This window comes from Taurulus bubalis (genome assembly GCF_910589615.1).
Source record: "Taurulus bubalis genome assembly, chromosome: 12".
Taxonomy (NCBI): Eukaryota; Metazoa; Chordata; class Actinopteri; order Perciformes; family Cottidae; genus Taurulus; species Taurulus bubalis.
In genome coordinates this window covers 12,767,725-12,794,730 of record NC_136600.1, presented here as the reverse complement: position 1 = coordinate 12,794,730, position 27,006 = coordinate 12,767,725, and the positions used below count along the sequence as shown (strand labels likewise).

The 27,006-nt window shown below is 40.8% G+C and overlaps 1 protein-coding gene across 1 annotated transcript; it reads left to right on the top strand.

Moving 5' to 3' along the window:
• The first annotated feature begins 9,469 nt into the window (after positions 1 to 9,469).
• scn1ba (sodium channel, voltage-gated, type I, beta a) lies at positions 9,470 to 22,294 on the top strand. Its single transcript, XM_079226917.1, has 6 exons — positions 9,470 to 9,546; positions 17,082 to 17,248; positions 19,258 to 19,507; positions 20,533 to 20,674; positions 20,954 to 21,025; positions 21,775 to 22,294. Exons 1-5 carry the CDS (start codon positions 9,489 to 9,491, stop codon positions 21,018 to 21,020), a joined length of 684 nt encoding a protein of 227 aa, XP_079083043.1. The 5' UTR covers positions 9,470 to 9,488; the 3' UTR covers positions 21,021 to 21,025; positions 21,775 to 22,294.
• Positions 22,295 to 27,006: the final 4,712 nt, after the last annotated feature.

The following is a 27,006-nucleotide window of genomic DNA, read 5'->3' as shown; positions in this document are numbered from 1 at the left end:
GCCAAATGCGTTTGTGATCACAATCGTTTTACTCAGTACTCAATTCAACAAAGTGTGTTTTATCATAAATGCTTTGCTGGCTTACTTGCAGACCTGCAATTTAGTTCTAAAATCTAATCGTAAGGGCAGATGGTTGACATGGTTTCCTATAAGTTATCCGGTGTCATTCGGGCATTTTCAACCTTTCTTTAGTGGTTTCTTTGCTGTGGTATTGACACAAGTGTGTGTGTATGTTCACTCTGTCATATGTAACAACAACAAGCACCAGGTTAGATGACGAATACAGAGGCACAAACTTGTTTTCCCTTCTTCAAAAAAACATAACTTTATATTGGTGGGTCGAGACGAGTCTTTAAAAATTGCTTTTGAATCCAATTACATTTCAAAACTCCTGTAAATTCAGTTTTTATATTTGACAAATTACTTTTTTCCTGTCTTACAAGCACCAGTTCTTGTGTTTCAATTGTTATTCTGTTATAACTTTAAAAACTGTGATAAAAGCAATCTGACAATCTGTTTTAAACACAAACCGTATCAAATATGTGTGCATGCTAGAATCCTCTCCTTATCTTATCATTGGATAATAAAAAAAAAAGTTGCATCTTTGGTCTCATGGCATAATACCACGAGGCTTGTTGGTAGCATAATAAAAGATGTCTTTAAAATGTCCATGATTAATATCTCGACCATTTCAAATATTTTGGGGGGCTTTTTGTGTGAGTGCTTTTTTAAGAGAGTAAAAGGTAGAGAGAAAGGCGTTTGTAACCAAGGTACAAAGCCTGCATTGTTTTGAGGGAGTTGTGATTATGTAACATTGAGCTATCAGGATGCACAAAATAATGTTATCACTAATACATGCGTGAACATTCTCCAATCTCTTTGTGTCATTCTTTAATCCTCAAAAGTTGTGTCTTCCTTGTAAAAGCATTATAACATAATATTATAATTATAACATATATAACATAACATTATAACACTTACATAATATATTGAGTCTAAAAGAGAGAACGTTTGGTAGCATGCAGTTTCTTGCTGCATCTCTTTATCTACATTTTAAAATGTGTGTGCTTCCACTAACTGCAAAGATGGCAGAATCCCAAACTTCAGGTTATAAATCATGTCCTCAATATTTGTTTAAAAAGTCCCCAAAAATGTAAGGTACGTTATTTTGGAGCATGGATGTTTGTCCATATAACATAACATGTGAATTTAAGGTGCAATGCTCAGGTGCTCAACAGACTAAATATGGAATGTAAGTGACCCTGCAGCTATCACATGATCAGAAATTCAAAATAGTTTTCCCGATAGAGAGCTGAGGGATGACTTCTTTTTGTAGGCCAACCAGGGAGTCAGCATCGCAGGACATGTTTTGTTCGACAAGATGATCTTCACAAATGAAAACCACTTTTATGCTTTAACAGGAAATGCAATCATCAGAAGTAAAAAGCTAACAGGCCATAAACAAACTATACTGCAGTCACATGATTCACACCATAAACTAAAGGCGAACTAGGGATCGGTGTGATGAGGTTTACTAGTCTCATTTAGCCACTTGCTAGAAACACTAGTAAACGCTTCATATTTTACGAGGATTCACTGGCAGATTTGACATCATAGAACAAAGCGTTACAATCTCTTGAGCTCGCGTCAACAAAAGACCTTTTTTCCGGCTTTTTTTTAAAAACCAAACCATACATTTCATTTGTATATTACTTATGGTGTTCAATACATTCAAATACTGCAGTTTTGGGCTTTTATAAAAAAATAAATCATAAAACAGCCTATGATTTACAGTTTTCATATAACAAATCGCTAAAAAAAAGGTTTTAAACTCACATGTAGAAACATTTGAGGTCTTCGCTTGCATCCATCAGTAGCTGCCCGTAGCTATATTCACCACAAAAGAGATGGAGGATGAGCAGCTTGGTGACGGTTACCTTTGACAGGAAACTGTTCATTCATTGTTGGATCTTTCTGGCTGTTTTTTTTTTTCCAGGTACTCGCTCCCTGGTCACAGTTCACCAGCCTCCTGGGCTCACTACAGCTCTGGGTCACAATGTCATCATGCCGTGCCATCTCAAGCTCTCCCACGATGAGATAATGGTGAACCTGCCGGTTCTGTATTGGTACTTAATACAGAACGACACTCACAGTACCAGAGTGTTCCCCTCTGAGAAATATGAAGGGCGTGTTGAACTGCTGGGAAAAAGTCAGAACATTTCAAACAAGTCCATAGTCTTGAAGAATGTCCAGTGGGCTGACAGCGGGAAGTACCTGTGCAAACTGTCCATCACCACAGTGAAGGATAAAAGTTTCAGGAGGAAAGGAAGTGAAACTTCACTGAAGGTTTATGGTGAATACAAGATTTTTCTATTCTAATCCGGGGCATTGCAATATAGCAGTATTGACGATAACCATGCTATTTGAAAAAGATGTTAGGCACGTTAATAATACACATAGGCCTATGATAATATTGTGTCAATGATCCAGCGCCTGTTATCGTTTAGTTTCTTCCCTTTCTAGCTTTATCGAGAATTAACTGAAATTGATGTGCTTCTCATAAATCACAAACCACATGGGACTTTGGTTAAACGTATAGCGGCCCACCACTTCAGCCCAGACTGAAACATCCGTCGTGGCTAAGCATTGTCCATGTTTTGCACTTACATTTTGGATTAAAGATCATCAGGATTATGTTATTTACATTTCTGTAAAGAGTAAGGTCTACAAAAGGCACTCAACGTCAGGGTTGAGCACAGAATTAGTTTGTGTAACTGAGTCTTTGTTGTCCAGGATGTACAGGTTGAAGAATCCGGAAGAAACCTGGTTTCTCTAAATTCAGTTAATCAGAAACAGTAAACACATTGAATCCACCTACGTCAGGTTCCACAACTGAACCATTGGTAAAGTTATGACAGCTCTGTATAAGGGAATCATTACAACTGTAAAAAAACAATAACTTGAATTGAAATATCACTGATAGATACAGTTAATATATAAAGTGTTTAGTTCTTAATTAAAAGGAAAGAAATATGCTGCAACCTGCCTGAAAGCAAGTATTAAAAAGGCTATTACAGATCATGTAAGCACCCACAATTTAGCTTTTTTTTTTTTGATGAGGAAAAAACTCTGTATTAGCATCCGGATTCCTTGAGTACATGTGAATACGAGCACCAGTCTTCATGGTATGTGAAGTGCAGTAACTGGGCTAAGAATTTAATGAAAGTAGACAGAACCTTCAATGCAAATGTGTGTGTTTCTGAGTGTATTGTAATGTGCTGTGTACACATAACTACTTGCATCTCTTTCAGACACCATGATCTTTAACCTCACCGCTCACAATGACTCTCTGCTCCGGTGCGAAGTGAACGTGACCCCAGACCCCGGATTTGTTTTGTCCATTTTTCACAATGGACTCAAACTCCTACCTGCGGACTCTGCTCCAGGAGAAGCGGGCGCAGCTCTGCCCTACGTCACACTCTCCGAGAACATCCCTCTGAGGAGTGAAGGAGAATATGAGTGTCAACTGCACCTGAACCGAGATCTGATAACAAAAAGCCTCTTCGTCGTTCTGCCTGGTAATAATCTCTGTACTGAAGATGATAAAATAACACAAAAGCTGCCAAAAACATTCTCATTACCCATTCTATTATCCAAACCGCAGGGCGCTTGAGCCGATCCCAGCTGACATTGTGAAGGCAGGCCAGTCGCCATACATAGACAGAGAACCATTCACGCTCACGTTCACACCTACGGGCAATATAGAGTCCAATTAGAGTCCAATTAACCTCAGCTGTATGTCTTTGGTCTTTTGTCTTATTGTAAATGTTCAACCTGCAGGCTTCCACATGAACCCTGGCATCTTTCCTGTTGGTTCCAGCATCGTTCCAGTTATCTATCCACATATGCAGAAAAGTGTTTATCTTCTAACTGGAAAAGCTTTAAGCATGAAAACAACAGTTGATATCATTTTAAAGCTGCACACCACAATTTCAAAGCTCGTTGGCCAGAAATCCGGCACCATGTCAACAACACTCGTTTTATTTTGTCTCCTTAGTGGCTGAAGATGGTGGAGATGCTGACATTTATTTTGTGCAATCAAGTCCAACAACTGTCTCGGGTGAGTCTGTCCAAAACCGCTTCTGGAAAAATGTTTCACTCACATTACAAAAAGGCATTTCTAGACCTGGTGGAATCTAGCGATGCAGATAATTGGCTTTGTTTTGATTAAATACATTATTACAATAAATCCAACACGGTCTGAACGGAGTTGTAGTGGCTAGCACTGTCACCTCACAGCAAGAGGGGTCCGGGTTCGATACCTGAATCCGGGCAGTGCTTCTGCGTGAAATTTACATGTTCTATACATTCTCACGTGGCAGTGTGGGTTCTCTCTGGCTTCCTCCCAGAGTCATGTAGATTAGGTTAGTTGGAGACTCTAAAATTGTTTGCCTCTCTATGTGCCCTGAGACAAACTGGTGACCTGTCCAGGATGTGCCCTGCCTTTACCCAATGTCAGCTGGGATTGGCTCCAGTGACCCTAAATAGGATAAGCGGTTTGGATAATGGAATAAACCCAACACTCTTTAATCTTTCATTTTTGGAGGATCACGCTTCATATCAGTGGTTTTGTGTTTCTCAGAGCCAGGTGTGGTGGTGTTCCCAGAGCCATGGCTCCTGTATATGGCTCTCCTCCTGGTGCCCACCACCATCCTGCTGAGCCTCGTAACTGCCCTGCTGGTGTACAGATGCTGAGTTTGTCAACATCTGGCTGAAACGGAAAGTACATTGATGGTACTCGCAGAACATTTGGTGTGGAGCGAACATTTAAACAAAATGCATTAAAGGAAGTAAAACAAGATTGAAATAACCTCAAAAATGATGCTTGACTTTGAAGCGGAGGGTTCCTGTGATTAAAGCAAACAAAGCAAAAAACACATCTCTCTGTTTATGCATTTAAGGAAGACGCAACAAACTATGTTTTATTCCTTGTGGGATATCTGTGGCCTCCTTTAATTATTTGTCTATTTCACAATGTAAACTGCATATGCCATAATATTGCATAGAGAGGTGATAGAGCATGTGAAATGATATGTTATTGCTCTTATGTATTCATTCTTACTAATCTTTTGTTAAATGTACAGTCTCATGTTGATACTGTGTTTTCTTGGTTTCGGTTCCGGTTTCCCAGGAACGGATCGCTCTCAATCAGAAAACAAAGTAACCCCCTTCCCACGCGTTCTTCTTTTATCAGAAATGTAAATGTCTGGTTCGTCTTTTGTTGAGTTAAGTTGCTCGCGCAACACACACACACACACACACACACACACACACACACACACACACGCGCGCGCGAAGGATGCATTTGTGAAAGCGAGGACAGGCATGCAATCAGCACAGTAATCCTCACTGCTGGCATGATGAAATGGCCAAAATGAGAGATCAACACACACACACACACACACACACACACACACACACACACACACACACACACACACACACACACACACACACACACACACACACACACACGGCCCTATTTCTCGTACCTGGCTAAACAAAGTCAAGCACATATCCTAATCTCCATCTTAAACTAGCGAGATGATTGACATCAGGCTATCTATGTTTCTTCACGGCTGATCCGCGCTGAAACGGTCTCGTTAATTCTAGCCAGACGTCAGTCATCTGGATAAATGCGCGCGCCCGCTCCTCTTCAGAAGGGATAATAATCGAGCACTGACACCACGATGTTCTAACAGTACAATGGCAAATAAACTCAGAGGAACCTCTTTTAATTTCTCTAATGAGAAGCAGGAGATGATCATGAAGGCATATGAGGAAGTCAATACCGTAGTCATTCACAACAAACGCGTTGCGAATATTCCAACGTTTATGCAACATTGTTGCCGTGAACGCAACTTTAACATCGCCCCCGCTGCGAGACATAAGCGTCGCAAATATATCAGACAAGTTAAATGCGTCAGTGTTGGGAAAATGTATCGGCTAATTTGAAGTGCTTCATCACCCAAATCAATCAGATTATATTTAAGAATAAATATATACTTATGAGGATATATGTACTGTATGCACGTATGAATCATGTACTATATATGTGTATATGAGTTTGAATATGTGTATGGGCGGATCAGTATGTATGTATTATTCATAATCAGAAATTCAATCAATTGAAGCAGTGAAAATGAATTGTGTGTGATTCTCTGTATTCTCATCACGATCACCTTAATCATGTTCTACAATAATGATATGTATGTTGTACTAATAGCACTGGCATACAATTATGAGTGCTTTCAACACATCCATAAGTTTCTTAAGAGCTAAATAAACTTAAGAACAGCGGCATGCAGCGGCTGATAGTCTGTGTCTGAGACGGGCGATCAGCTGCGCCTGTGGTGATCAGTGTCCGCGGCTCGAGAAGCTCTCGTAAATAAATTATTTCTTGCCGGCAAAATCTATATCGCCGCGTACAGGAAGTCATGATGAGGTAAAGGATGGATCCTGACGATCTGAAAGAACTCTCTCCCTATAAAACTAATATAACTCCTTCATCAATGAGGAAGGGAGCTGCCTTTTTTGTCCGTGGGAGTGGCCAGCTTATCCAGTGAATTTCAGTAAACCTGCCCGGGAGCAGGTTTACATTTTTGGCTGTGTTGCTATGGTGATTAATCTAAGCTTGCTTCGAAAAACCGAGAAAGCCTGACCTACGTCATCTTATCCTGACAATTAGCCCGCTAACTCAGTAAGCCAGGTACGAGAAATAGGGCCCTGGTAGAGAAATAGGGCCCTGGACTGATTCCCCTCTGAGTCAGAGCGAGTCAGTGCACCTGTGGGTATGTGGTTGTGTGGCAGTTGTCAGTGGAAATGTCAGACAGGCCAGCTAAGAATGGGACAGGCGAGTAAATAAGAAACTTTACATGTAATGAGTGAATTAAAGACAAACACATATATTTATAAAGGTGAGTGACCCATTTTAAATCCATCAGGCATTGACCAAATGTCACATTATAGCTAAAGTAACATAAACTATACAGTTATGGACAGATGAGACAAAGAGCCCCTGCATGAACTTGTCAACAGCGCCACAAACTACAACCTTTGGGTTGTTGAAATGGCCGTGAACTTGAGCTCAGCTTTAATAAAAAGAAAAACTGCACATTATAACCTTCATGGAGGATTTATTGCAGGGCTGCCATATTAGACTGCTGTAGCTTTAGCAAAGTGAGCTTCCATGTCTTGTCTGATGCATGATCTGTGTATCAATACTGTATTGTTTTTATTTTGGTACAACCTTGTATTTCACCATATAATCTTCTTTTTTTTCTTCTTTCTTTCAAGAAGAATTTGAAATAGTTCTGTTTCCACATCATATGATTCTCACATAATCTAACTGTTTGTGTGTGATATCAGTGACTGCTCTCTTTGCCAACACGTGATTTCTGGAAGCAATGAAAACAGCATATTCAAATCACTGTTGCCATAACAATGGCTCAATACTTCCCTCCTCCTCTTTCTCCATCCCTCGGCTGCAATACATCACACCCTCTCTCCTCCTCCTCTCCTCCTCCTCCTGCATGCACCTCCCTCCTCCAGCCTTCACCCATCCCAAAGACTGATTAGCGCGCCATCCTTCCACTGACACGCCATGTCATTTCTGGAGATTACTGAATTTGTTTTTTTGTGCGTGTTTTTTGTACGTGTTTTCCCTTCCGACTTTTCTTCATTTTGACGTCTCGCGCAGCATCTCCAGGAGGAATATGCGCGTCTTGCAAAGACATTTCCCAACGTTGTCCTCTTCTTGAAGGCTTTTTGCTTTTGTATAAGTTTTTTTTCTGTGTCGTGCGCTGATCCTTAAATAACTCTCCGATGGTCCCCAGTGTGACAGCGGAGCTACTTCTAGCATTTGACAGCCCGACGCGGGATGGATGCCGTCCACCTCTGAACCATCAATAGGAGGAGACGTTTCAAGGATATCAGCGAGGGGAGGGGAAAGCGCAGACTTCGTTTAAAAAAGAGAGGGGGATATTGATAAAGTGGACAGTTTGAAAGGGCGCTGCGCTCGGATGTGCGTTTTTTTTCTAGGGGGCGGAGAGGATATGCATTCTCAATTTTTCGTTTGTGCAAATTAATAGATTCAAGACGGTAGTTTCTTGCGTGACCAGCCTAAAGCACAGCATCTCTTCATTCATAGACACACCGCTGGAATGCACAAAAGAAAAGCGCACTTTGTTTTGCCTCCGAAGACGCGCAGATGGTTGCGTGCCTTTCAACCCGCCTTCAGACTGGAGTCATGTGCCGATGACCCGTCTGAGCAGCAGAGCCACCTGCGCTGTTGCAGCCTGTGAGCGCCATGCGCAGACAGCAGCTAAGCAAACCACATGGCTTAACTGATGTGCCCAAACAGTGGATGTTTTCACATGAATGAGTCAGTAAACAGACTCTGCCCAAGGTCACCGCCTGCAGCTTTACATGAAGAGATTTGTAGTTAGGGCGCTGCAATTTGGACTGTAGAAAGAAAGAAATCACACTGATATAACTCTAATACACTAATAAGGGGGTAGTTGCAACTTCTTCCAAAGCCAAAGAGAGGTGGAAACAAGCGAGAGGATATTGCTTCCATTTATCATTCCACTAACCACCGGCCCTTCTTTCTGTCCAGGTCTTAGGTTGCACACAAGGGGAAAGTGCAGCTAAATGTTTAAGGAATTCATACATGCAATATTATGCATAATAATCAACTTTTTTACTGCACACTATTTAGCTCACTACTGCACAAGTCTCTCACATGCAGCGTGTGTTCAAAGTTCCTCAGCACCGTCCCTAATATTTCATCTTCCCGCAACTTGTATGGTTAATCACTGACACTGCCGTTTATCGACCGATCATTTGTCTGTGTGTGTGCTGATATTATTTGGTGCGCACAGTCTCATTGTGGAGCTCAATGGGCCTAAGGGTGTGCCACAGAGTATAGTTGAACAAAGGCCCCTTTGGTACTCAAAAGAGGCTGAAACCTGAAACTCTGAGTGATTCATCCCTCTGGTAACTCTAGACGCTCACACACTGAGAGGCTGGACAGAATAGAGTGAATTAGATCCTGAGTGGGTAAAGAGACGAGGCAGCAGGGCACACGCTTTCCACGCTGCTACTGTGAGGTCCTTGCATGAGCTGCAAAAAAGGAGGAGAAGAAGAGAAAGAGTCCCAACAGCCTTCGAAAAGAATCTCCATCTCTCACCTCCCCGACTTGTAAACATAGCCGGGACATCTTTGGCATCGTGGAGGTTTTGGCCACCAAGCTGGAGTAGCTGCTGTATAGATCTGTCTTGTGTCCCATTCTGAAGTGTAAGTGTGTGTGTGTGTGTGTGTGTGTGTGTGTGTGTGTGTGTGTGTGTGTGTGTGTGTGTGTGTGTGTGTGTGCGGGGCGTGTCTTGACACCGTTGAAAGCCACCAGCAGTCTCCTTTCTCCTGTCAGGATGTCTGCAGTCCAGAAGCTCCTGCTGCTGCTCCCTCTGGCTCTCCTGGCACTTCAAGGTGAGTGGATAACCGTTGTGTTGCCATGGCGATGCTGCGACGGCATCTCCTTGGCATACATGTGAGCCAACATCCAACCCTCCCCAACTGTGCCCCCATGCCATTCACTGACTGTGCAGTCATGTTGTTGAGGTGTTTCCTGTTGTTTGATGTTGCACTGTTGGTTCTGTTATGTCATGTTTTTGTTATTGCTTAATTTTTTGGGTGAGGGGGTGGGGGGTGTAGCCCATGCTCAGACGTGTGTGTTCAGAGTTTAGGGCTCAAACTAAAACGTTTTTTCCTCGATTAATCGGGTCTCAGTTAGCTTATAGAACGATATAGTAGGAGGAAAATGCCTGCTACGACTTCCTAAATGCATCCAAAGATATTCACTTAATGAGGGAAATGAATGGTGTTTTTGCTTGACAAATTTATTAAAACTATAAAACTGCAAAAAGCCTTTTAAAGGACAAAATGTGCCTTTAAATGTGGGTCCTCAAACTTTCCACTCCTGCTGCTGATATCTGCATCATTTGAGAAATTACAAATCAATTTCCAACCTTCACAAGAAGCCGTGCAGGCATTTATCATTTTACAGCACAACAAACACACACACACACAGTTTCCACTTCGATGAAAATGACCCGAGCTACATCATAAATTACTGTTAGTCTCCCGACACCCGCGGGGGAGGAGAAGCAATTTAGCAAGAAAATAATATTTAACAAGCTCACCACAGACACACGGCCATTACTCTTTATTTATGGTTGGTACTAAAACATGAATACATGTAAAATTATCAATTGGCATGCATTGGCAAGCATTGTAAAGATGTAGATGTTATTAAATGGGTTACAACACACAAATCATGTTTCCCTTAAATGCTTTTACATTTTTAACATTGTTTTTGTACAAACCCAACCCAAGTTAAAATAAATGAATATATATATATATATATATATATATATATATATATATATATATATATATATATTATGCGTGTTTAATTCCACTAAAAAATCAAACGTGTGCATGCCAAAAGCTTTTTTAGTTGGCATGTTGTTGTCATTTCTCATGTTAAGCACTGCGATTTTAAATTGAGCACAAAAAGGAAGCGATGCATTAAAAGAGAGATTCACTCGTCACTGTCAGCCAGCTGCTCTTTGGCTCGCGCTCTATCACTGACAACAATACTACAAACCACACATGCACGAGTCAACACAGCTTCATAATCTCAAGAAATACGATAATTAAAGCAGTGTTGTTATTCCTTTGCACGATGTGGCAGTTTATCCAGGATAGCAGGTTGAAACAAGCCGGCAGAATGGAGAAGTGAAGGTTGGCAAAAAAGCAAGAATGTTACATAAGCCTCGATCGACAGAGGCAGACAGTTTGGTGGAGCAGCCGGCGGGTTAGTTAAGGACTAAAGTGAGTGAGCACATCTGGAGCCGGACGCAGGGAGGATGAGAATATAAGACCAGACAGGAAATTGGATGGAATCTCCCAAAACAAAGAGAAAAAATATTGAAGCTGATAACACATTTTAATAAATAGCAGCTTGTGCTCTTTTTTTATTTTGACATGAGCATTTGTATGTGTTAAAAAAAAACTATCAATGGATGGAATTCAAGAAGTTTCTGGAAGACAGTGAAGGAAATAACGCGTACACACAGCAGTTAAATGATCATTAGGATCATTAGCTCCAGCAACACTCAATTGTAACAAGCTCCATCTGAATTGAGATACGGTTGCAGAGCGAAAAAGGAGGAATCAAGGGACAGCTCGTCCCAAAATGTAATAAAACAGAATTAGATATCATCTGTAGCTCACCCTTGTATAGTGAACATAATTTTTTTGTGATGCTCAAAGTTCTCTCTCTACAAACGTAACAACACGATCATTCACAAGCATCGTGTGTCCTCTCTTTCAAGTCAGAGGCCCATAAAACCTAATGCAGCGGGTGGCAACTTTAACTAATGCATGCTGCAGAGAGACTCTAGCAAAAAGACATTTAGTCTGCAAATGGCTCCGTGCATGAACTTAAGGTCAGAGGAGATTCCGTCAACAGGATGTTTGAACCACCACACAATCTTCTCCGCCCCCATGTCTTATGGATTCACGTCCATTCCATGACTCCACTCCAACCACTGCGTCTGCACAGATCGGTAATAACATTACGGAGAAGCACACCATCATTTTAAGTGGCATGGGTGGAACATAAGGTGATTAGGAGTACTCGAGTGCTGCACTGCAGCAGGTTCTCAAAACAAAACCCTGTTAAATCTGATTCATGGTCTGCACTTTAGCAGGAGGAATGTTCTAAAAATGAAGATGATTTATTTGTTCTTGCTTAAGAAGAATTTTTCATACACTGGGGATTTTTTTTATATTGGACTATACTTTGCTTCCATAACATGTCTTCTTCAGGAGCTTATTTAACTATTTTGCCTATTTGAGTCTGTAGATTTCTCCTAAATTCAGATAATGCCTCATTTGCATGTTTAAATAACATTTCAAATATTTGTTTTAATGTAAGTAAACAACTGGAGAAGTTTCATGGTGATACATTTTAATTAAATGTGTTACCTTATTCACCTGGAGTGTCTTTCACAATACATATCTTCAAAAGTTGTTTTCAACAAAATGTGTTCTTTGTTTCTTTCTTTTTCGGACTCTCTCTCTCTCAGAATCTCCACTACAGTAGCACTTACAAACACCAAACTGTCTGGTTAATTTTGAACCTGGCTTTATCCAATGTTCAGATTTCTGTTCTGAAAGACTATGCACATCATTTAATTTTACTGCAAGATCCATTCATATACCACACATCTGGAGCGAGATACTGATCCGTGACCTAATATGACACAAACACAAACACACACACACACGCACACACACACACACACACACACACACACACACACGCGTAACAATATGCTGTCCTTGACATGTCCAAAACTGATGCTCTAGCGTGACACTTTGGAGTATAGTGCCACTGACCAGTTTTTAACCAGTTGAGAATGAAAATGTGTTGGTTTTCAGGAACACATGCTTAGATAAAGCCACTTTGCTTTACAAAGCTAGCTGGTGGGTCAGGGAGCCAGCAGGCACAACGAACTAGAACTGCCCTAGAACTGGAGCGCCCTTCAACATTCGCCTAGTCAGTTACACTTGTGCTTTTCCTGCTTTGACGAGTCACCAACAGGGTCAACAGAGTGTCACCAACAAGTGAGGATTTCTTGGGAAAAGAATGAATGTGCGCTTTGTGTTTCATTCTTCAACACAGATTCTGATCTATTTTACCGAGCAGAATGTCACTGGACATGCGGCACTGAGAGCCTTTGTGCACACATTGCATCGAACAGATCTCAGAAAGGAATGAAGTGAGATCAACAGGAAACTAGACAGCAGACAGAGATCTCAAACTACATCAAAACATCGCACAGTCACAGAGGATTGTAAATTTGGGGGGTATTTTGTTTCTCTCAAAATATATTTGCTGTTGCAAATTTAAATGATATACAATTTCCTGTATACATCATTGTAGTGAGATTTAGATTTTAGCTCCTCTGTTATAATCTTTTGGAATTAGATGAGACTTGATGAGACTTCTTGAGTATTTTTGTGTGTATGTATATTATATGTATATATATATATATATATATATAATATACATTTGGAAGAGAAAGCAATTTAGATAGAAAAGAAAGTAAATGAAATGTGACAAAGCTCTTAAATTGGATTTGATTAACGTTGTAATGTTTTCACCTTGTGTTGAGAAGTCATCCTAATCTTAATGTAATACATTTTTGCATCTTCTTTTGTTCATAAATCACATGTTGGATGTCTACATTTGGCATTAGGACTCCACAAAAATAGAAAATTGTGCTCTTGAACCAATGGAGGAGCCATTCTGAGAAACCATATGAGAGTAGAAAGACATGCTTGGATCCCTCGAGCTTGTTCTATACTGATAAACCAGTGTGCCATCACTTACAAGACAACATGACAGCATTGTGGAGTGAAATGAAAGAGACGTGTGAGAGCAGTGTGCTTCAATGGTCTACTTGTTCCAGTGGAAAGTCTCCTGGTCGCATGGTGTCAAGGAAAATGTCATGGATGCTTGGCATTTCCCCAGGTCATATGTTCCTACAGTATATGCGTGCGTTTTAATCCAGCCATGGAAACAGATGTTGTCCTCCCTCATCTCTTTTGCTGTCGCTTATCTAATTTTCCCACATAACCTTGATCCTTTTTTTATTTCCTTTGGCTCCCAGCAACATGCTGAACTGGCTAACTTCAGTGGGCGAATGGCCCTTTGTCCAGCTAAAGCATTACATCAGGTTTTTTCTTTTCTTTGTAGGCCTCAGTAACTGCTATGATCTGAGAGATTAAGCTACTACCCCCAGTCCCCTGTCAGGGGAAAAAAACTCCTAATCTGTGATTTCTAAAATACCCGTTGCATAATCCTGAACCTCAGTCCAAAGATTATGCAATGGAATTGCATTTTTCGATGCTCTGTGTGTCCTGCAGTTGTTGGTGAGAATCGTTGCTGAGGCAGTTTGGTGCTCTGACTCTGTTTAGTCTGGCTGTGCAGTTCCTTCTGTGTCTGCTTGCATCTCTCTCTCCCTCTCCCTCTCCCTCCCTTTCCCTCCCTCTCCCTCTACCTCTCTCTTTCTCTCTCTCTCTCTCTCTATTTGTGGTCTCAGCCTCGGACAATCAACAGCATCCCTGTCCACCTTGCACAATGTCGCCTGCTGCGTCACCATTCACCAACCTCCCTCAGGATTACCGCCTCACGCTGTCAGCGTGTTGCTGCCGTCCCTGCTACATGTTCATCTGTAACTGTCCATGTCCTTTCTGTTTGTCCTGCAAATTAAGGTCTCTCCTCCATCTTCAGACGTCTTTTTAATTCATGTCCTGCTGTCTGTCGTTGTTAATGTGTCTTCTGTCTGTGCACCACGTCTCATCTCCTTTTTTCTCGGAGCAGTAAAATATGACAGCCATCTCAAACCCTTCTGTGTTCCTCTGCATGTTAAGCCAAAGATGTGGTGGTGTCTATTTGCAAACGTCTATTAGTTGATTTACGAATGTTTCCTGTGATATTTTACAAGTGATGACACTTTCATTGACCTCTATTGGCAGCCAAGGATTAGCTGCAGCCCTGACAGCTGGTGCATATTACAGCAGCCTGTAATTAACACAAACATTAAAGCCACATTTAGAGCAGACAAGAAAGCTAATAAGAGCAGAAATAACGCAAAATTGTAGTTTTTTGTAGACCCGTCTCCCAGAAAACCAGAAAACCCAAGCCGTAACCGAACCCCGTTTTGTAGGTTCAGACCTGTACATTTCTGTCACTTGAGTTGTAGTGGTGGGTCTCAGCTCTATACGATTTTAAAGGCAAATTCTGGCTTATAACTTTGGTCAATTTTTATCATAGTTTCTTTCGTGGATTATAACTTTGCACTCATCAAAGTAATCGCAGAGATCTGGGAAAGCAACCTGCCAACCATCCTCTTTATCCCATAGCAGCACAGAGTGCAGTGGCAGAGAGGTTGTTTAATAAAATTGGTTTTAGGTCCAGTCTGCCTGACTCATGACTGAGGTTTGTGCGAGTTCAAATCTACGATCATGACTCTGAAATATTTAAAAACCTAACTGAGCTGTGTATTGATGAATCCATGGTGCTGTCCATGTAGCAGGCAGATTTGTAATTGATCTTTTCTTCCCTCAATCCCGCCCTTCTGTCAATTTTGCCTTGGATCTAGAATAATCTCTCAACAACGTACTATAAACACTCAATTATTATTTTTGCCTATATTCTCCATAGAGTAGTGTCATTTTCATGATCAAAGCAACAAATAGCAACGTAATTGTAATTGTGAAATAGGATCATGGAGACACACTAATATTCCACAAATATTTTAAATATGACAACATTCAGAAAACAGTTCATTTAAACAGCATATTCAATTTGGATATTCCAGATTAGACTTTATTTTTTTTATGGTGCATGTAAACAAGACTATTGGTTGATTATACATTTTCAATAGCCATGTAAACAGATTAGTAGAAATCAGGCTTTTTTTCAGAATAAGGGAAAAACTATAATTAAAAAGAAATATAACATTTGTAATCATTCAGTAGCGTCCGTGCTGCTAAAAAACACACCGCCAGACCAAGTTACCTCTAAATAATATTTTAAGGGGGTAGAGTGGCGTTGCTATCTGCAAAAAGTGTTTAACCTTTGTTTAGGTCCATTAAGGCCACTGAATCTGGAATTAAATCAGTCAAGTTCAGGCTCGGGTTTAGTCTTTCTACCTAGATTTGGGTCTATGTGTGTTTTTAAATGCACTGATAGTTTGGGTTTCTATTATGGGGCCTGTGATTCTTACATTATGTTCTTAACTTTTTCTCCCATTCCTTCCCTTTTTTTTCTCCTCCCTCCCTCTTCTCTCTCTGCAGTGCATCAGCCGACCTTAGGCTTCTTCCCTCCTGCTTCCCCATCTCCCCGTGCTTTTGTAGAAACGGCTGTTAGCGCTGAAGCCTGTGCTAACAAACCGTCTCTACATTTCCCCCCCTGTATCCCTCCCTCTATTTATTCCTGCAATGTGGTGGCATTTTTACATCTGTGATTCTTTTTAAAGTTTCACATTGGTGCTACACTATTTGTATCCGAGGGAGTAAAAGAGAGACCTTTGTTTTATATATTTGTGTACATGAGGCCATGGATGATGTGCAGCCTCGGTCAATCCCAACCAAACTTTTAATGATTTGAGTTAATCTGATCAGCGTTGTGTTTCCTGTCCTCTCCCTCATCTCCCTCCCCACATCTTTGCGATTCGAAACAAACGCATCCCCCAGAGGTCAGAGTTGACAATAACACAAGATCATTGGTTGAGAGCCATGCTGAGGCCTCAGTGGAAACTGCAAGGTGCAGTGTGAGAAAGAAACATTTGGAGTTACAGGTGTGTAACTCCCGGCCGATGAGAAGTATGTGTCATGATGATGATGGCATATATAGACTCACGCTTCTATATATGAATTTAGCTCATTCACCAATTGACAGAATGCAAGAAACTAGTACCGCATACTGCAACCTCTTTATTTCCCCTCAGTTCCACGGAATAAAATCACCTCAAATGTAAATTACACAAAGAAAAAAAAATAATCAAATACAACAATTAATTTACCGAGATAGTGAGTGGAAATAAAAAAGGATGCTAAAAAAAAAAATCTGTTCCCGATACAAAAGAAAAAGATCTTGCATGCAATGAGCATTGGCGAGCAAGCACGCACAAATACAAACGTTACAGGAGCTAACATTGTTTCGTAAAGTACTGTTCAAACAGTTTGCCTGCAAGTACTGAGACACTGGAAAACACCAGAGCTCTGACGCGTGTATCAACCTCTTCACAGAGTCACGGGTACACGAAAAAAAGAGGTTGATGGCCACCCAGGGCTCTTACCTCTAAACCCTGTGACCTGCAAAGAGCAATAAAGTGATACCGCGGGTTTCTAACTTTTGTGTTCTTCATCCTTTCACTCTGTAGTGACTCTGTGCCGTGGAGCCTGCGTGGAGGTGGACTCAAATACAGAGGCCGTGGCCAATGAGGGCTTCAAACTGGGCTGCATCTCCTGTAAGAAGAGGGCCGAGGTGCCCGCCACGGCCTCCGTCAAGTGGTTCTTCAAAGCCACATATGATACAGAGTTCGGCGATGTGAGTGATAATAAGATATGCAACACAAGAATAGCTCGACATGTTGGGAAATGCATCTCCTTTCTTGCAGAATGTTTGATGAGAAGATTGATCGCACACACACATATATGTTTGTGCGGTAAATACAGGGGGCAACCTCCGGGTCTAAAAAGTGAAGCCAATGTGGATTGCATTCTAACTAATTGCCAACATGGTCCGATGAAAACATTGAAAAAGTAAGTCTGGTTGGATGGAAGTCTATAAATAACAACTCTACTTCTCACTTGATTTATTACCTCAGTAAACATTGTCAACATGAGTTTATGGTCTCACTCGATAGTTTCAAGTCAGTTTTAGTCAAATTTGATCCCATTTCGAGTAAAATTGACAAAAAAAAGCAGGCTATGATTCAGGGAGTGGCTACCTTGTGATTGACAGACTGCTACCACGGTTGTCGTGTCTAGGAGTTCTCTGTGTTTTCATTTAAACCATTCACATTTCGCTTTCAGTTCAGTTTCGGTTACATTTTTGCATTTTGGTCGCCTACAAATGTCTTATTCAGCGTTCCACTCGGTTTGTACTTAGCTCCCTCCTCCCATCTCACTTCTGGTTGAGATGGCGACAGCCAAAAACCAAGATGGTGTCAGCCAAAATGACTAACTCGACTTCAAACCCGTAGTCCACAAACCGATGGGTGACATCATAGTGGCTAACCGCTTCTTATATACAGGGTAAATACAGCAGCCCTGGCTCTAGCCTACAATAACCTCTAAACCTTGTGAATTAACACTGTGTATAGCTTGTTTGTTTAATCTGCACTCAAAAAAAGTATATATATATATATATATATATATATATATATATATATATATATATATAAACATATTAATGAACATTATATATATATATATAATATAATAATTATAACAATTTGTCGTTATGTTGCCAGACTATAGATGACAGTTTTGCCGTTAAATTAATATCCATCACATGGAATGATGAAGAAATAGATAAAATCAGCACAAAGCCACAAATACATCCATTATAACAGTGTTATTACTCTTTTTTCCGGGAAATGGCTGCATTTACCATATGAGAGAGAGAGAGAGAGAGAGAGAGACTTGCATTTTTTATGACAGGTCTTTCTTGACTGGAAGACAGTGCTTCTGCTGAACTAAGCAGCCCTCCCAAGGCAAAGCAAAGAGGCCACAGTGGTACATACCCGGAGCAGGAGCAATCCCATTAGCCTTCAGCTGCCTTTTAGAATTTGTCTCAACTAATAAAACAGGATGTGCAGAGGTGAAGCCACAACTGCGGATCGGTCGATACGGGAAATAGCAGCCGTGGTGACGTCAAACCAGCTGTCTGTTTGCTCAAGGATGAAAGGAAAACTAAAATGTAAACATGACAGTCGGGCTACAAATATTCATTCATCAACACAGAACAATCAGTTTTGTTTTACACCCGGCAGCATCCAGGAGAAAACAGCAGCTTACTTGTATTTGTTCTCATGGGTACCATAAATAAATGAGACTACTAGCCAAAGATAATTACTCAGCTCTGAAAACAGGTGCAAAGTAGACCTATGTGTGAATATTGGGAAATGGATTTGTTTCTGTTTGAGTAAAGTTAGCTGAACTGGCAGTGCTCAGCTGTTCGAAGAAATCACTTAGCGTTTTTTTTTTTTAAGATTTACATCCTCATTAGGAACCATCCTCTTTATCCCATAGACAGTTTAGTCTATGGGATAAGTATTGAGGGCTGGACCAACATAGTTGGTTTTGTTTCTTTTATGAGAAATTGACAGGAACAAAAATACAGAAAACACATTTATGAGTCTAAAAACTTGCACTATGCAAAGCTGACAGTATTCGTACCAAATGGATTACAACTTGGAGAAACACCAGCATGGTCTTTTAACACTTTGATCCTTGACACCCTTGTTATCACTTTGCTGAATGTTCAGTCAAATTGTTTTGTTCTTGGCCTCCTTTTCAAAGAAATCCTATACTCTCCCAATTGTCTTCCAGTTATTCATGTATGAAGATGAAATTGCCGAAGTCCTTGACTCCCGTTTCTACGATCGTCTGCACTGGAACGGCAGCAAGAAGACCAATGACCTACAGGACGGCTCCATCTTCATCCTCAATGTGACCTTAAATGACACTGGAACCTACAAGTGCATATTCACCCGCACCCTCAGTTATTCCAGTGTTTATTCCAACTACGAGTTTGAAAAATCAACCAACAAGACTATCAAACTGAAAGTGGTGCCACAACGTAAGGACAGAGAGGAGGGCGTTGTACTGTCTGTCTGAGCGGGGAAGAGGGGGACTAAGTTAGCCAGCTGTTTACGGAGTTAACACCATTTTGATTCGGCCTCACCCACTGATACAGTGGCTCATAAACATGGTGAAAAATTTAGCGGCTCAAGAGCCAAATATTTCTCCCTCCGGAGATGGTAGACCAAAACTTACGTTTTCATCAGACTTACATTCGTCATATGGACAGAAACAGGAGTTGAAATGAATTATATTGTTGCTCCATAACAAATGTAGGAGTAAAAAAGCAGCCGTTTGTTATTATGTAAATGTTGCGTGTACGGTTTTTGCTCTGACCCCATCTGGTCAAAACACTTGATTAAAGCAGGCTTAGAGTAGCTCAAGCTGCTAGATTCCAAATTCGGAGCATTAATAGCAGCAACTACTTGCTATGTAAGGATGTAGTGGAGTAATGCTGTCCTGAGCAGATACAGAAGTCACACTCCCTGTGTGTGTTGTTTTCTGAGCTCCTCTGAGCGTTGTTCATGTACCTGGACCGTGTGAATGTTGGACTAATATTTACCAGGCTTATTTTGCTGCCCGAGAGGTCAAAAGAATATTATTGCAGGCAAGTGTAGTTACTGTTGATAATTCAATTACTAATTAAAGTGGGTGCTTTTAGTGATAAGTTAAATGAGCACAGAGGTGTCACCCAAGGCCTAATGCTTTGCCCTCAGTATTTTCAATAATTTAATCAGCCAGATAAACTTATTTTTTACTGCCCGGCTACCTTTTGAGCTTGGGGCTTCCGCGGCAGGACACTGAACCCTTGTGGACATTAACTGTAGATAAACTCAAGAGGATTCTGCTGTATCATGACACTCTGTAATGCAGGACAGGAGGTCATGACTTATGACATATATTGTTTAAAAAGAGCAGTACAGCTTGGGCAGCCCTCATCATCGTACACATGGAATCTAAACCCCTTTCAATAAGCACACAGGTACAATATTTCTGACCGTATCTCCCTCTCTGCCTCTCTAGTCACCAGGGGATGGGCATCCATTTTGTCTGAGGTGATGATGTATGTTTCCATCATCGGGCTGCAGGTGTGGCTCGTGATTGAGATGATTTACTGCTACAGGAAGATATCAGCGGCAGGAGAGGAAGCTCTGAGAGAGAGCGCGTGAGTAACCCATGAAACACTCAAACACAAACCCAGCCAGCCTCTCTCCAGTGCCAGCCCTCCATTTCCAGTCCAAATGTCTCGGCTTCCCACCAACCGCTTTCACCTTTGCTTTTTCCTTCCTGACACTGTTTGGAAAGCGGAGACAAAATCTGTTTCAATCTGCTCTTTTCAAAATAACAAAAATGTTGCTTTTTTTCCTTCACTGAACTGATGTTTTATTCTGATTCACTGATCTTGTCTTCCTGTTTTTCCTTCCCACCACTCTCTGTCCTTCAGGGCGGAGTATTTAGCTATAGCGTCGGAAAGTAAAGATAATTGTGCAGGTGTGCAAGTAGCAGAATAGCACCGGTAGGTATGGATTCTCACTAAACTTAATGTCTGAATGCAGTTGCTTCTTGTGCTCTCCTCTATTTTACAAAGTGGGCGCTCATACATTGTGTTTACACCTGGTGTATTGTTAACACCGCTAGTGCTGGGTTAAAAGTAAAAACTTTTTTTTTTAATGCAATAATGTGTCATAGGCTTATATTTTTTTCTTAGAATATCATTTTCTTGTATCCGGATATAAAGATTGTAGCTGACATTACAAACATCGGCCTATATGTATCTCTGGTTATTCAGGATGCTACATTCAACGTTTGGATTTTCCAATTGTCTCGACTTACCCACCAAAATAACCAAAATATTAAACTAAAGTTTGAGCCATTCAATATAGTCGCGAGGTGGTTGTGTGCTCATCCAATCCTATATCATAACAAGTGCAAGACAAACATTAAATTAATTATAAAAAATAGTAAAAGAGAGGATTTTAGCACACAAGAGAATTGATTTAAAGTGGCACCAGACCAATATTTCTTGCTTTAATCATTGTTTTGTCGTTACTGAGTTAATGGTGATTGCGCAATCTAATGGCTATACAACAAAGACACCATCAGCGTTTAGATTGCTTACCTTTAAACCTCGCTTTTTGCAATTCTGTCTGCCACAGGGCACGACCTCCCAGGAAAATGAAGGCTTGATTGGTGTTACTGCATGTTACTTTAGACTTTTACATTATTAATTTTTCTGACAGTTTAATTATTTTTTTTTTGCTTCAGGTCAAGGAAGAATTCAAGATGGAGTCCTTGAGAATTTTCAAATTCCCACTTTCAGGCCCTCTCCTCTTACCGTAACTGACATCCCGCCATCCTCCTCACAAGACGGAAAAAAGCCAAACCAGAGGAGAAAAATATTTTCTAAAAAGAAAGTACCTCTCTGCAAAGGATGGAAAGCCCTGAACTGCTTCCTACTTTGGGGGACAGGAGGGATGTGCCAGGTCATGGTCAAACGGGAGAGAGACTGGGTTGAACTGTATATTGGTGTATACACAGATAATCTTATATTGATATTATAGTCCTACATTTATATCCACTACCTGCATGCCTGTGAGCTATTCATACCGAGTGTTTAATCAGTTTTGTCTTTGTTCATTTCATTCATTGTGTTTATTTTACTTTTAAATACTAGTACGACTAAATTTGACCCCAAATGTTCTCGCTGTAATGATGCAACACTACTAGAAAGTACAGAGGAAACACTGCTGCAACAGCTGTTAATAAATGTTTTGCTTTGACCAGATTTCATATTAAGCCGAATTTCATTATAATCAGAAAGAAAGTCTCAGAAAACTGCATTTAGACCAGAATGGGAGACGATAAATGAAAAAAGAAAAAAACATAGGTGCATTATATTCGCAGTGTCCACAAACCAGGCCACTATCTAAACTTTAATTAGGCAATTGGGAACCCAACATCAACGTTTCAACCCCTACTGACAACCTTTTATCTTTCTTCTAAAGGCATTCTTAACGAACAGATTTTTACTGTGACTGAAAGCCGTTGCATTCAGTCACTTCTGTACTTCAGACATGTCAGTATTAAATGTCAAATCTGCTTAATGTTTAGCTCGTCTCTGGAGGGCATTTGATAACGAGCATTATTCTCTTGTTTATTAGTATATCAGAGTTTGAGCCATCAGCTTTTAATAAAATGCAGTCCACGGTAAATATCAAATTGAACTCATTAGAAAAACATAAACATGTCATGTTTTTTTGCATTTCATATTGAATTGGGGGAAGCAACAGAGATGAGATCAACACGTTTATTGTTTACTACATCCCAGAGAGCTCAAGATGAAAAAAAAAAATCAGCCACAAGGTTGTTAGAAAGTGTTGATTTTTTTGGGGCCAAAAAGCACAATTTCAGTGGTATTCCCTTTTAATCAATTAATACAGAAAGATGAGGAGCAGAAATGGCACCTGAACCCAAAGAGTGGCATGTGACAAGACGATGCCCACTTCATTGGACAATACTAAAGGAGTAGGAAGCGGAAAAAACTAAAATCAGCTTTACCAATTTATGCTCAGGGATACAAAAGTGTCACTTTACACTGAAACATTCCCACCGTCGGACGTGTGTAGGTTCACACACGTTTTAGTTTTTTTGGAGAAACTTAAGGGCTTGGCAAATTGCTGTGTATCTACCTGCCGCGGGCAAAAGTACCACAGACCTTGTCCAGTGTGCCTCCCTGGGTGAAGCCAGTGGAACCCCCGCCCCAAAAAGGAAAAGAGGTGCAGCCTAGTTACAAATCCTTAGCGTTTGTGAAAACAGCTGTCGGGCAACTTGCTTTCTTTCCTGCCGACCAGAAATCGACCATCGGAGAACACTAGATAGCAGCCGCCGTTCTGCCTGTTTACCGATCATCTCTTCTGGACCAAACCTGAGTCTCACACATTTTTGAGATACCGAGAAGGACACAGACACAAACTCATGAAACAATACAGAAGAACTGCATGCTCATTGAAGCAAGTAGAAACGTGCGGTACAAAACAGAATGGCCAATGACTACAAGCTGACAAAAAAGTGATGTACTTTTTGGGTATGCTGCATCAGATGACATCATCTAAACACCTTTTTCCGACACAGATGAACCAACCAGTGAAATGAGAACCACACTGCTCCCCACATTGTTGGTCTGCTTTGTGTTCACATGCTTTTTTCACGGCTGTTTTCACTTCATGTGCAGGTGTGAGAATGTTGCGTGCCACAAAAAAAAAGTGACACACAGAAAAATATTATAATAAAGTTCATGTGGAAAAAAAAAGCCGTGTCTCACTTGAATTTGTCTTGAATATCTTCAGTTCACAGTTAAATGTTTCTTTCTATGAACTTGTGACCTGTACTTTAATTTTCACTCAACTGGGTGAATGGACATTAAGAATTGTCAAAAACATTTTTTTAACTTGCACATGAGAATCATATCCATGGACTTCACCATGTGATACAAAAAAGTGTTGATCACAATCAGAGTTGTAGCCAAGATCTTAGAAGGGAAAAAAACAACTCTCACCTGACAGACATCAAAAGGAAAGAAATATTATTTTCTGAATTACATTCCCCAGTATGAAAGCTTAATTCATTTGATTCACTTAAGATGTGGGAACATGTTTTAAACATCATACACTATGGAAATCAAGAAAAAAGTAATCGATAGAGCATTTAATCAGAGGTTGCAGCCCCAGATAACACCACTTGATTCCCTTTTAATTTTCCTCTATCGCACCAGTCTTTAATTTTCTGACTCATACGCCACCAGTCAAAGTGAGCACAGCATAACGTAATGAAAAACATTGACATGCCTCTGGTAGAAACCTTGGTTTACTGTTATTATCTGTGATGTAGTTGGACGTAGACTCCCTCAGTGACATTTCCCCAGCGGATTCATAGATTTAAAATGGTTATAAGAGACTTTCATGCGAGACCATTCAAGGAGACAGAACCTCAATCTGATGACAAGATGGCTGAGAAATGTGAACTCTCGAAGTCATTGCATTTAAGTGTTGACTAGATTATCTTCAACGGAGAATCACCGCCTGAACTCTGTAACGGTACGCAACATCAGTCCTTGATTTAATCAAGCAGAGGCTTTTTACATCATCTTACCTTCAAAGTTTACTTTAGTGCGTAGACCCATTTTTTAACTTTTTTTTTTTTTTACATTTCAGAGACAAAACAATGAATATATAATTTTTTTTGATTAAATGTTAACAGACTGAAGTGTGGGACTATAATGATTACCTGAGAAATAACCAGTTATCAATTACCAATTAGTTTTTCTTCCTTCTCTTATATATACACACAACTAAGGATGTGATAGACAAAACAAGCTATATAAACATGTCAAATTGGGCTTTGTGATATTATGATGTTGTATTTTACAGGGAACATATCAATCCACTGCAACATTTGACCCACATCTGTTGGAGGTAAAGACACAGACTCAAAGACGAGCGAGGACTCGTTTTATGTTTTAGAACGTTTCATTTCTCTCCATGGAGCGGTGTGCAATCACATCTTTACAGTACATTATCATCCATCTCTCTCTCCCTTAGCAACCCCCCCAAATAAATATTACACCATTTTGTTACCCGCGGATGGCCATGCACAGCGTGGCCCACATGCTTCTGTAGCCGCGTTTTTCAGTGAAAGAGAGAGAGAGCGGTTGAAGGGGAAGAGCACGGAGAAGAAGAAGAAGAAGAAGAGCAGCACAGAGAAGAAGAAGAAGAAGAAGAAGAAGAAGAAGAAGAAGAAGAAGAAGAAGAAGAAGAAGAAGAAGAAGAGCACAAAGAAGAAGAAGAAAAAAATGGGTGAGATGCTTTCCCATTATCGCAGGCCAGAATCGAGAGGACAGGCTGGAAATAAACGACAATATCAAAGATAGAAAATGAATCTAATAAAAAGAGAAGACGAGTGAGTCAAATGAAATCTTACAAACACACAAAAAAACAATACTGCAAAACTTTTTTCCCTTTTTTTCTTCACCTGGGCCTACAGAATTCGGGTTGGTCCTTTTTGTTTTTCGAGACGTCCGGCCCAGTGGGACAACGAAGTAGCCGACTGCTTAGGTTTCCACCGGATCAAGTCAACTGTTAATGTCTGGCTCTGCGATAAAAAGAGTGAGCAACCAAATGTGAAAGAGAAATCTCAAACTCAATAAACGCTAATATGAAAATGTAACATCTGAAACATTGAGGACTCCTCATGAACACACACACACACACACACACACACACACACACACACACACACACACACACCAGTCAAACTCTTCTTTGCTTGTTTTGTTTTTCCTGCCTCCACACACAGTCACACACAATTTATCATTATTATTATTATTATATACTACTTTGTTTGAAACATTCAAAAAGTACTAGCATCACTATTGTCATTATTGCTGTGACCAGTAATCATTCTCGTCTCGCTCCTCTTGGTCCGTACTGTAACAGCAAATCAGAGCACAAAATAACCACCAAATGACTTCTTGAGAGCAGGACAGGACTTCAGGTCAAACGTCATTGGTAATAATAAATACTGTCGGTCCAGTCAGACGCAGCTTGTTGTCCTCACAAAAACAACCCAACACACTGATTTTGAAAAAACAAACAAACTTAAAACCCCATGAGGGGAGTGGGAGGAGTGGGGGTGGCGTTTGAGATTCATCTTCAGATGTATAAGAAATGCATCAAAAAATAAAGCTGAAAACTAAAGTGTCTGGTGTTGAAATGTTTCTCATCCCTGTTTTTCGCGGAGGATCGCCGGCCTTTGAGGGGGGCTCAACTCGGACACGGGGATGATGGATGCCTGATGGATGGAAGAGCGCAAGTGAGGCGTCCTGCTCTCCCTCCAGCACTCTCCCTTCCCCTCCCGGACGTTTGTGTGTCACATCCACACAGCGGGTGGTGTCCCCCCGTTTTTGTTTCAGCAGGCGTTCACTATAGAGGCAACGGGTATCTAACTGTTCCCAGGACTAGGAGGACCCCCCAGTTTCACTGATCCCTATGAAATGTTGTATGTCAGAAGAGGAACTGAAGTCTGTGATAGTCATAAAATGAGGGTGGGGGGGGCGGCCATTTTGAAATGTGTCTGATTCTTGAGGAGTGGATGGTCTGCGTCGGCCCACCAGTGGCCTGTTTCCATACAGGTGACTTGCAGCTGTAGGCAAATTATTGCTGTGGTCCTGATGGCTTCCAGTTTGAATGAGTTCACTGAAGTTGTTACTGGTTCCAGCTGAAGGCGAACGTCGCCATTTTCAAGTCAGTCAGGTGAGGAGAATTGTGGGTAAAGTTCTCCCCTCTGCTTGTCCCCACCCCTGTTTTTTTTCGATTTGCAAATGAGGAAAAGAGCAAACTGTGGTGCCGATCCAAGTCGACCAGCCTCTCTTTTTTTTTTCCACACCAGTCCACCAGGGTGTGTTCAGAAGTGGGAGACAGTCAGAGGGTGGTGGGGTGAAGC